At 34.1% G+C, this 12565-nt stretch overlaps 1 protein-coding gene across 2 annotated transcripts in view; it reads left to right on the top strand.

Annotated features, from left to right (window-relative positions):
- LOC109836959 (probable copper-transporting ATPase HMA5) overlaps positions 5713 to 12565 on the top strand; it is a 9156-nt gene continuing 2303 nt past the window's right edge. Inside the window, exons 1-4 of one of the 2 annotated variants that reach the window (XM_020405024.1) lie at positions 5713 to 6149; positions 8590 to 9981; positions 10749 to 11003; positions 12268 to 12390. In XM_020405024.1, coding sequence (XP_020260613.1) covers positions 5832 to 6149; positions 8590 to 9981; positions 10749 to 11003; positions 12268 to 12390 — 2088 coding nt within the window. In that variant the 5' untranslated portion in view covers positions 5713 to 5831. The remainder of the gene's footprint in view (positions 6150 to 8589; positions 9982 to 10748; positions 11004 to 12267; positions 12391 to 12565) is intronic. The other variant, XM_020405023.1, reaches the window with a different exon arrangement.

Consider the following 12565-nt stretch of genomic DNA (forward strand, 5'->3'; position numbering starts at 1 on the left):
TTTTGAAGTAAGAAAAGAATGACTGAAGTATGCAGAAATGGAGAATAATAATTTTAACACAATAACAAGTAATTGTGTGGATGTACCTAATCTAGTATGCTATTTATAAGACTTTGCTTAGCTGTATACATTGAACAATGTGTATAGTTAAGCTGATTTTAGGAAATGCTTTCCAGTTGTTATCAATTTGTCACAAAATTCAAATTTGCTTAGCTGTATACGTTGGACAATGTGTAAAGTTGAGCTGATTTTAAAAAATAATTCTCACTCGTATAAAGCTTTCACACAATTCAAGGAAAGCTGAGCTGTGTATATGTTGGACAATGTGTCAAGCTGACCTGATTGGGGAAAATGATTCCCACTCGTACAAAACTTTCACACAATTCAAGGAAAGCTGAGTTGTGTATACATTAGACAATGTGTAAAGCTGACCTGATTTTAAAACATGATTCCCACTCGTATAAAGCTTTCACACAATTCAAGGAAAGCTGAGTTGTGTATACGTTGGACAATGTGTAAAGCTAACCTGATTTTAAAAAATTATTCTCACTCGTACAAAGCTTTCACACAATTCAAGGAAAGCTGAGCTGTGTATACGTTGGACAATGTGTAAAGCTGACCTGATTTCAAAAATTGATTCCCACCGACAACGTTGGACAATGTGTAAAGCTGACCAGTTTGTACAAAACGATTCAATTTCAAATATTGACCACCGACAAATTCAAACTCAAATTCAAGTTCAAACAAAAAAAAAACAAATTTGGATTGGATATAAGTAACATTCACGAATTCTACTTCAAACCACCCAATTCGAAGTATTTCTTCAAAGTATTTCTGATCTCCAAACCAACCGCTTTTTACAAAAAAATATCAGTTCGATCAACTGGATACATGGTTACTAAAGATGTGCTCCTTTGTTAAGTATTCTTGGATATTTCTCAAGACCCTATTGTCGGTAGAAACCAGTCTCGAGATGCATTTTGGTCTCGTGTGGAGGACAAATACAAGAACTTCGAGATCAGTATTTTGAGATGCGTACGAGCCGATCAATTCGTTCTCGAATGGAAATAATAAGTAATGAAGTAAGAAAATTGAATGCGTGCTTGAGACAACTAGAGAATCTGAATCCAAGTGGTGCTTCAGATGAAGATATTGTAAGTATTCTATTAATTATCGTTTGAATTTTATTATTATTGTTGAAATAAATAACTTGATGTTCACTATAATTTGCAGTTAGTTCGAGCAAAGATGTTATTTATGCAAGAACCAAAGTACATTTCAAATTTGATCATGTCTGGAATATGGTTAAAAATTTTGAAAAATTTAAAGATGATGTCCCCACAGCAAGACAAGTTGGTCGAAGACAATCCCAAAATATGAACTTCGACTCGTCACAATCAGATAATCCCACTCCGGAATCTCCTATATCAACATCTCCTGGACTGTCATCAATTACTCCATCTGAACGACCTATTGGGGTAAAAAAAGCCAAATTGAAAAGAAAAAATAATGATCATGAGTCAAGTGTAGTGGACTCCATCGAGGCCTCCAACAACCGACTTATAGACAGGTTAGACAAGACGAGCTTGGACAGGCAAGTAGCATTTGATATCGAACGAGAAAAGATAGCCATGAAAAAAGATAGAGATGAATGGAAAATTATAATGAAAGATTTGAATTCCATTGCTGATCCAAACGTGCGTGAGTACGTTCGAGCTCAACAGATTAAAATAATACAAAAAAGAAATCAATAAGAACAAGGGTCTGCTTCTAACTTTGGTAATTATTTCAATGATATTGGACACTCTGGCCCCGATCTACCAGATTATTGAGAGTTGTTTGTCCATCTTATGTAACGTCACCATGTTTAGTTTGTATTTTATGTTTTATTTTAATGAAGTTTTATATTATGTGTGTTAGTTTTTATATGTAATGTATTTCAGATATGTAATTTATATTTGAATTATGTATTGTGATTGCTCTTTATATTTCATGGGACTTTACTTTTATAATGTCTAGATTTTAATATTATAAATAATAATAATGTCTTTTAAATTTTAGAATTATGTTTATTTTTAAAAAATAATTTATTTTGTCCAAATTATATAATTGGGGTAAAATTATAAAATTTAAATATCATTGGGGTTGTTTTATAAATTTAATGAAACAAATGGGATCAAATTGTAAATACATCAAATTAAGAGGTAAAAAGTAAAAAAAAAACAGTAATGCGGTTGATGAACAGTGCGACTCCAAATGTAGCTTCGCGCTGTTCATCCCCGCTAAAATGCGGCAAAATTTGCTGCTGGGTTGGAGCGGAAACGCAGCGGCAAATGCACTTTTCGCTGCATTTTGCCGCTGCGTTGGAGATGGTCTTAGAGTGCCTTTGACGTGACGTTACTCGTGATAAATGCGTTTATTAAGAAATTTAAAGAGAATGAGAGGCTACTGTGAACTTCAATTTGGATCTCCTCCATTGTAATATTGAATACTATCAAATCCTCCAAATATAATTAACGGACGTCATTACCCTCTTAAAGTATTCGTGAACTCTCACGTGACCCACCTGAAGTATCAATTTACCTATTTCCTTCTTTAAACTATGTATATATGCCTAATGTGGTCATCTTGTGAGTTTAAACTCAAATATTTAATAGATTAACGATGTGATGGTGTTGTTTTGCATTTCATATATTTTTTTGTAATTTTAAAAAAATGATATTATTAATTCATAAAAAAGATTAAAAAGTTTTTTTGGCCGGGGAAGGTAGTTTAAATTTTTTTAATATAATTTAGGAAAAATGAGACAAACTAAAAAAAATCATGAAGAAATAAAAAAAAAACGCTCACATCATTGATCTATTAAATATTTGACTTACAAAATGATCACATTAGACACATATACATAGTTTAAGAAGGAAAAGAGGATGCGATAAAAAAAGAAGGAAAATTGGTAAACTAATACTTTAGAGGGCAGCTTGAGATTTCACCAGTGCTTTAAAAGGGAAATAATTATTTTACCCATATAGTTAATATTGCATCTCTTTGAGTATAAATATTTATAATACAAAGGGATTACTTTACACAAAATTTTATTACTGTAGCCGGTGCATACCATGATGTCTGATTGTAACAACAAATATTTGGTATATCTACTCCTTTATACTTTAGGAGGATCCAAAGATTCACTATTCATACTACAATAAATACTACAGTGAATTACTATACCAAAAAAGAATACCGAAGCATTTAAAAATATTGTAGCATTTAGGAAAAAGAATTGATGTAGCGAAAAAAGGACCGTGCAAAGGGTGCACACTAGTATTGTTTGAAAGAAGTAAAAGTTGAATAGAAAATTTCTAAGTTTTCTCCTTTTTTTCATTTTTCATTTTTTATTTTTTATGTGTTACATCATGACTGTACCACTTCTGGAGACAAAAAGATAATTCCTTGAGGTATCATTATTATCATAAGCACTGAAAATTCAAATCAAATGGGGATCATGTGGAATAAACACTATCTACGCAAATGCATGCATTTGGGTATTGATGCCAAAATTTGTAACTAGCTTCCAATACTGTAGCTATCACATTTTAGTTTCGTGACAAACTCATTCGTACGTGGAGATTTCCATTGCCCTGATGGCAATATGGTAAATATTTCTATTTATTTCATGTCCAATATTTCATGCAGGTTCTTTTTCTCTCCTTACAACTAACTCGAAAGAAACATCCATTGAACTTCAAACTCCCTCCAGTTATCCTTTTTTTATACATTTATTATTATTATTATTTTTTGAGAAAAAGGATGGAACACCCCAAAGGTATTCCGGCCAGCTAAATTAAAATAACACTGGTTGTTACAAAAAAAATAGTTCATACTCCCAACCAAGAGTATGTACTAAAGTTCAAAAGAAACTACTACAAACAGTAGCATATAAACCCCCTGTATAACCCTGGGAAAAAACTCCTAAAAAGAGTAAGATGTTTGACTCCAATAACCAAAAAACCAAAAGGTAAACATCTAACAGAGTTTTCTTCCAGACAAAAACACAAAGCATTAAAAACTCTGTGAACTCTCATTAATCCAACTGAAATCACCTTGATGACATCATCCCTGCCTTCAATCTCAGAATCTTCAGCAACTTTTATTCTTCCAGCAGCTCTTTTTCTTCTTCTTTCCTGCAGTCTGGCAGCTCGAGCAGAAGTCCCTTTAGATCATAGCCAAAATGTTGAGAAAGTCACAATTTTGTTCAAGAGGACAAGAGAACTCTTCTGCTTATTAGAAAATAATATGTCGTTGCGCTCTTTCCACAAACACCAAAGAAGAGAACAAATGAAAACCTTTCTCTTCAAATTAGAATCTCCATCATTTTCAATACTCCAATTTAGTCAAACCTCTTTTAAAGAGTTCATTCTAAAATCTTTAACTGTACTCAATTTGAACTGAATTGATCTCCAAATAGAGTATACAAACTCACAGTTGAGAAACAAATGTGAATGGTCCTCATCCATTTTAGAGCATAAACAACATGTCTTCTCCAAAGAAACTCCTTTTTTATCCATATTATCTTTTGTATTTAAGTCATTTCTTAGAGCCAACCAAACTAAGATCTTGACTTTTAATGGAACAGGAAGATCTCATAAGTTTACACAATCATATCTTAATCCACCATCAATAAAAAATTGATTAAAAGAATTAACCGAAAAATCCTTTTTTGCATCCAATAACCATTTTCTTTTATCTTCATGTTGCCCAAAGGTAATAGAATTGATGAGATTCATCATATTGAGATATTGCATGACCAAATCCCCCGTCAACAGTTTTCTAAAATGCACATCCCATCTCCACATGTTGTTGTCATTAGACCTCATACTGTTAATGGTTGCGCATGGGGATGAGGTGAGGGAAAATAAGGATGGAAATAAAGAAGCAAGGGTAAATGGACCTACCCATTTATCCAGCCAGAATAAAACATGGTTTTCATTTCCAACCTCCACACATGTACTGCATAAAAAACATTCAGCAATAGTAAAAAGATTTCTCCAAAAATGTGAAAGTTTCAATCTTCCAGAATTTAAAAATTCTATCCATGATTTTTTTATTCATTTATGTCTTTTTTAATTATCATTAGTATCATATTTTGAGAAAATAGATAGAAAATCAATGAAAGGACCTGAAAGAGTAAGGAGGGAAAAAAAGAGTTTTATTGATCTGAATTACATACGAAATACATGAAATTAACAAGAAGAGGAAGAAGTCTCTAGAGCCCTACTCCATGGGCTGTTTTCTCTTTATTTATTTATTATTTAATAAAATTAGGTGGGTGAAGAAATAGAAAGTTCATGAATTTTCCTAACTGGGGAGATGAATAAAAAGAAACAACATTTTCCATATTACTCTATTAAAAATTAATAAAATAAACTTCTTGAATAACGGAAGCAAAACTCATACTTTCTAAAGCCTTTGGATTTTTCAATAGTAGTCTCTTAAACCTTTATATTTTGGAATTATTTTTTAAAATCATTGAAAATGCTACTAGCTCCCCTGATTCTTAGATTAATGAGGTCACCATGCGATCATTCGTATACCATCTACAAACTGGATTCCTTAAAACCCTTACGCACTCCCCTGCAGAAGGGCCATAGCTTGCGGCCCAAGAAATCCAGCCCACTTAAACCAGCGAACCAAGACACGTGTACGTCACCAATCAAAATAGCGATCATTTTGACAGCTCTGCAGCTCTCTCCAGCGATATAAATAAACAAAAAGGAGTCCAGATTCAAATCCCCGACTCTCTGCATCCTTCAACAGAGGAAGAAGAAGGGGAAATGGCGAGCAGAGGTTTTCTTCTCTCGTGCATGAAGAGCGATGGCTGCTTCTACTCTCGCCGTCTCTCGCCGAGACCTCGGTATCCCTCGATGCCTAAGTGCCCAAGGAAGGAGATCAATAATGGCGATCTAGAATCTTCTAGAAACGAGGCGGAGGAGGAGAAGAGGGCGGCTTTGTTTTCGGTGATCGGGATGACGTGCTCTGCTTGCGCTGGATCGGTCGAGAAAGCGATCAAGAGGCTTCAAGGGATTCATGATGCGGCTGTTGATGTGCTTAACGATCGAGCTCAAGTTATTTTCTATCCTGCCTTTGTTTCTGTAAGTTTCCTTTTCTTTTTCTTTCTTGAATTTTATTTTTATGTTTGGGGTTTTGTAGGGTTTTGGGCTGTTGAGGGTTGATGGGTTCGCTTTGATTGGTTGGTTCATCTATGAAGTACAATGTGATGTTGGTTAATTATTATTATTTATGGAAGATTGGATTGGAGATTTATGTATTTGCATGGTTATGTTAGATGTAGGGTTTTGATGCTGGTGAAGTATTTATCAATTTTGATTATTGGGTAAGAATGGTGGTTGTTATAGACTATAGTTTTTAGGTTTTTTTTAAAAGCCATTACGCTGATTTTTGTTGTTTTTCGTTATTTTTGTTTCTAGGGTAAATTGCACATAACTACCCTCAAGTCATTTACTAGCACCCTTGAAATGCAATTTTTTAGAAAGATAAAATTGAAAGTAACATCCATCTTTTTTCTCATGAATAGAGGGAGGCAATCGAAGTGGTAATAAATGAATTGTGGGGGTTTTAACAATTTTTAGAAAGATAAATTGCTAGTGTTCTCATGAATTGAGGGGGGCTAATTGCTAAGAAATGAGTTGATGGGGTTTATCAACTCAAAGTATAGATGAGGGGGGTTATGTATAATTTACCCTTGTTTCTATTAGGAGGGATGTGATATAGAGAAAATAAAACTCTTTTTTTGTAACGTAAAGTTTGGAACTTGAAGCTAACTTGATAATTTACGGGTAAAGAGGCAAAATTCATCTTGAATTTCTCTAAAAATTTCAGACTTTTTTTGTTTCCATCTTCTCAATTTTTAATTAAGAAACTATCTTCTAGAACTTTTAATCTCACTTTTCAATTTTATTTTCCCTCGCTTGCGGAAATATAAGTAGCATGTAGGACTGCTTGAGTTTGTTTTCTTTTTGGTTTTTATTCCTTGAAGGCTTGAAGTGACTTTGTGCGAAATTCTCCACATAAAGTTGGTGCACTAATGTCAATTGGTAGGTTATGGTCACTTTACCACATGAAACCTGTTACAGGTTTGTCAAATTTGTTAGAAGCTCACTTTCACTCCAAAATAATGTTGCTTTATCTTAATATTAACATTTTTGGCTCCTTGTGGTTGACTAATCTGTGACTGATTTTAATCTAATAAAACTTAGCTTTTAATATAAAGTCCTAATAAGGGAATACAGCAAAGTTGGCCCATAGTAAGGTCTTAAAATATCTCATTCTGCGCGCTGCTTTCCTCTAAGTTAATTTGTCCGCAATTTAGACTGGAAGTAGGTTTCAAGGCAAGCTAAAATGGTCAGTAGCTAGAGTTTGGTTACTGCTTCATGGTGGTCCCTTTAGGACATGATGTCTGACCCCAATAAGACTTTGATGTGACCTTTGAACTAGAGGAACAAATGTTACTCTTTTTCTTTAATTTTCTGGTGTAAGTTGCTATCAAACTAATGGCCCCCGTGTTATCCGGGGAAACGAAGCAGGAGATTCTGAAGCTACCGGGTTGTGGGTGGCAGTGTAATGTGGTTGATTTATACAAATTTGCATATATTATCCTTATTACAATAACTATATCTAAGGACTGAGTTGGATAAGCTTTCTTTCTATAGTTCATAAGGATAGCCATGTTTACTATATCGTAGTCCACCAAGAGGAATGTTGATTTTCAATACAGGCAACTTATATGATGTTAACTTTGCAATTGTTATGTTTTATATCCTATACTTCCATTCATCTCTAATCTAGGAAAAGATGGACGGCTTTCATTAGACTGCCAAAGGCTGGTATAATCTGTGTGCGTGAAACTAAATGATCAGGGTGTGAAACTATTCAGATTGAGGATACTAGATATTTCATTACAGAAAAAAAGATAATTGTAGAAACATAGTGAGAGTAATTGTAAATGAAATAGTGAAAAACAAGAATGCCAGTATAAAACCAGTTGATATTGAATATACTAGTTAAGATTGTACGTACCTGAATAATTAACACTGTTACTTGTTAGTACATATACACCATAAGTGGGATTTACCCATATAAAAAGAGTTGACATAGAATATACTAATTAAGGTTTTTGTCTAATTTAAGTGGGATTGCCTGCAAATATTGAAACAGGTTTTGGGATTGCATGCAAATTAACTTGTGCATCTGTTACTAACTTTGTGTTTATCTTTTCTTAATAATATATCGTGTGAAACTTTATGTCATGTCACTGCCATTAGGTCTCTATTCTTCTGCTCATCAATATATACTTTGTATCTCTTTCCATATAAGGAATAGGTAATGACTAAAGCACTACATGCAGTGGGTCTTTTTGCTCTGTACTTAATTGAAATGCATGCCTTGTGGTTATCGTATTCTTTATTTTAGGCTTTTTATGTATAATTTTGTTGTATATATCACATTGTTATTGTTACTAAATCCTTTTTCACAGAACCATGTCATAAATTTTCTTGTATGGCCCTGTCACAGGAGGATGCAATCAGAGAGACAATTGAAGATGTTGGATTCCAGGCTGCATTAATTGAAGAAGACGTGAAAGAAAAATCTGTTTTACTTTGCAGAATTCGTATAAAAGGAATGACTTGTACTTCGTGCTCAAGTACTGTTGAATCTGCTTTACAAGTGGTTCATGGTGTACTGAAAGCTTCGGTGGCTTTGGCAACAGAAGAAGCAGAAATCCGGTATGATCTGAAGCTTGTAACTGTAGATCAACTTGTGGAAGCAGTTGAAGATACTGGATTTGAAGCTGTGGTTATTAGCACCGGAGAAGATAGGAACCGAATACAACTCAAACTTGATGGAATTCGCACTGAAAAATCTATGCGAATGGTCGAAAGTTCTCTTCAAGCTCTCCCTGGGATTGAAGCTTTAGATTTTGATCTCTCCCTGCATAAAGTTTCAATATCTTACAAGCCAGATCAAACAGGTCCCCGTGACTTCATTGAGGTAATCGAATCAACGGGATCTGGGCGTTATAAGGCGTCAATATTCTCTGAAGAAGGAAGAAGGGAACCTCACAAGCGTGAGGAGATCAAACAGTACTATCAATCCTTTCTTTGGAGTTTGGTTTTCACGATTCCTATTTTCCTTACCTCCATGGTATTCATGTACATTCCAGGGATCCATCAGATATTAGATGCTAAAGTAGTGAACATGTTGACAGTTGGTGAGCTTTTGAGGTGGGTATTATCTACTCCTGTACAATTTCTGATCGGCAGAAGGTTTTATACTGGTTCATATAAAGCCTTGCGACACGGGTCTGCCAATATGGATGTGCTAATTGCCCTGGGAACCAACACTGCATATTTTTATTCAGTTTACTCCGCACTCAGAGCAGCAAGTTCTGAACATTTTAAGGGAAATGATTTTTTCGAGACAAGTTCAATGCTCATTTCATTTATTTTGCTTGGAAAGTACCTTGAGATCTTAGCTAAAGGCAAAACATCTGAAGCCATTGCTAAGCTCATGGATTTGGCACCCGAAACTGCAATTTTGTTAACCTATGACAAACAGGGCAATGTGGCAAGTGAACAGGAGATAGATAGTCGATTGATACAAAAGAATGATGTTATTAAAATAATACCAGGTGGCAAGGTGGCGTGTGATGGTTATGTTATATGGGGTCAGAGCCATGTCAATGAGAGCATGATAACTGGGGAAGCTCGACCTATTGCGAAAAGAAAGGGTGATAGTGTAATAGGTGGAACTGTTAATGAGAATGGTGTTTTGCATGTGAGAGCAACATATGTAGGATCTGAGAGTGCTCTATCGCAGATTGTTCGCCTTGTTGAATCAGCACAAATGGCTAAAGCACCTGTACAAAAATTTGCGGACCGAATTTCCAAGTATTTTGTGCCTCTGGTAAGTTAACCTAATTGGTCCGGATTTTATGTATTTGTCACTTTTACATTAGCATTTTATCCTCAATAAGTAATGTGATAGCATAAATGGTTATTAGTTATTAGTTTGTGGTACTATCTTTATCGGGAGAATTTGATATACGGTGCTCAGTGACTTTATCAAGTACGAACTGGTCTTTTTGTCCATCTTAGCACCTCTTGTGCTATGATATCTGTCCCTGGTTTAGACTTCTATTTTACAATCTTCTGACAGCAGTAATTTTGTTTGAGGCTTCATGGATCCTTTATCTAAATTACGCCATGGCCTTTTGCACTATGTCTATGTTTTAACAACTTGGTTGAGCCTCAATGTACGTTCCTTTCAACCCCACAAAAACAAAAAGAACTGATAAGCTTATAGGTCTATCGCAAGTTCATAACGAGTAACAAGTACGTTCCTTTTTCTTTTTAGTACAGGAGTCAAACATGACTATATTTACAACCTTCACCCTCATGTGCAAGTGCACTCATTCAAAACTTACAAGAGACACTAATGGGTCTTAACCCTGAAATCATCCAACAGCCATCATTTATGGGTAAAATCATCAAATCCCTGTACTATCTTTCTTCCTAATCTGCTGCTAAAGTGACCATCAAGCCAGCATACAGATTCCTGAAAAAGGATAATCTGATAATCTTTATGTCGAAAAAACAACATTAGTTTCAATAGATCAAATTAACACATAACTGTTGTTGGTTATTAAAGATGTATTTCTCTTGTATTTGCAGGTAATTACTCTTTCATTCTGCACTTGGCTTGTATGGTTTTTAGCTGGTAAATTCAATTGTTACCCAAAATCATGGATACCGTCTTCAATGGATAGCTTTCAGCTTGCTCTTCAGTTTGGGATATCTGTTATGGTCATAGCCTGTCCATGTGCCCTTGGCCTTGCAACTCCAACTGCTGTTATGGTCGGTACAGGCGTTGGTGCTTCACAAGGTGTACTGATTAAAGGCGGTCAAGCACTTGAGAGTGCACACAAGGTCTGTAAGAAAAATTTTATTGGTTTCCTTCATTCCTAGAGTAATTTGATGTGCTAGTTTTGTATGGGTAAATTTCACAAACCCCCTTAAGTTTGACCATTTTTTAGATAACCCCCCAAAACTTATCAGATGGCAAGGTATACCTTTTAAGGGGTTTTTTGTGTGAGTTTGTCATTTCATGTTGTGTACCCCATTCGATAACATAGCTTTTACTTAATTACAGCCCTTGTGGGTTTGTTTGGATTTTATCTTGATCTAGAGGTCTAGATTCAGGGTTTAGATCGAAGCAAAATTGGATAAGCCATTTGCAGTCGGAGGTGTTAGTCAGCTAGAACATTTTTGATAGAAGTGGAACAATTTTTATTATGGGATAATTTTTTAATGTGAGATATTTTAATAGGATAATTGGGAGCGATATTTTAAAACATGATATTTTAGTGGGACAATTGTTAGTATAATTACGGATAATTTTTAGAAATCAATAAGCATATGAGTCATGTATTTTGATGATCATACTACTATTTATACATTTTAAAACTTATTATTATTATTATTATTACTACTATTATTATTATTTTAGTGTTAATTAATCTTGAAGAACTATTAGATAGACTATAAGATTAACTTTTTGATTTTTTTTGGAATTATTATTGTAATATAAATAAAAAAATAGTTTTTCCATTTTCTCTTTCTTTTTTGATCTACCAGACATCATTCCATCATCTCTCAAGTTTAATTAATTTTTAATAAAACATGAATTTTGTAATTTTTAAATTTAAATTAATTATACAATTCAAATATTTAATAAAAAGTAAAAAAATAACATTAAATAGAAGGGAATGATAAGAAGAGATGTGATCTAATTTTATGGTGTGGTTTGAAGATGACGGAGAAATGAAATATGAAAAATAAAAAAATAAATAATAAAGTTCTAGTTTTTTACTATATAGTTCTAGCTTACAACTTGGAGCAATTTGAGAGACTAGAACTTTCTCTTTTCTATATAAATTTGACAAAAGTCGGATAAATTTTTATAATTATTTCAATTATACTTTTTATCCGGTTCTTGTTGACTAACACTGTATAATTTTATCCTAGTTCTAGTTCCAATGGACTAACACTATAAAATATTGTCCCACAAATTATCCCAGTTCTAATTTTGAGTTCTACTTGACTAACCCCCCTTAGGAAATTGGCAGCAGCTAACTGAAATCATTCTGTGTTGTATGTTCTTTTGCTAAGAGTTATATGTTTCTCTTTGTAGGTGAACTGCATTGTGTTTGATAAGACCGGCACACTTACCACAGGGAAACCGGTTGTTGTTAGTACAAGGCTCTTAAAGCACATGGTATTGCGTGACTTCTATGAATATGTTGCCGCTGCTGAGGTAAGAGATATTTCTCTTTCTTTTCTTCCTTTTTCTTTGGGATGTGCCATACTCTTTTTTTTTCATATCTTTAATGGAAGATACCTTTTATTTAATTTTAAAAATCAAATTGCTAGGCTTGATATGTACTGAGATGTAAGGAGTGAGGAAATATGAATAATGAGTTTGTGTAAGC

This window comes from Asparagus officinalis, chromosome 4, assembly GCF_001876935.1.
Source record: "Asparagus officinalis chromosome 4, Aspof.V1, whole genome shotgun sequence".
NCBI lineage: Eukaryota > Viridiplantae > Streptophyta > Magnoliopsida > Asparagales > Asparagaceae > Asparagus > Asparagus officinalis.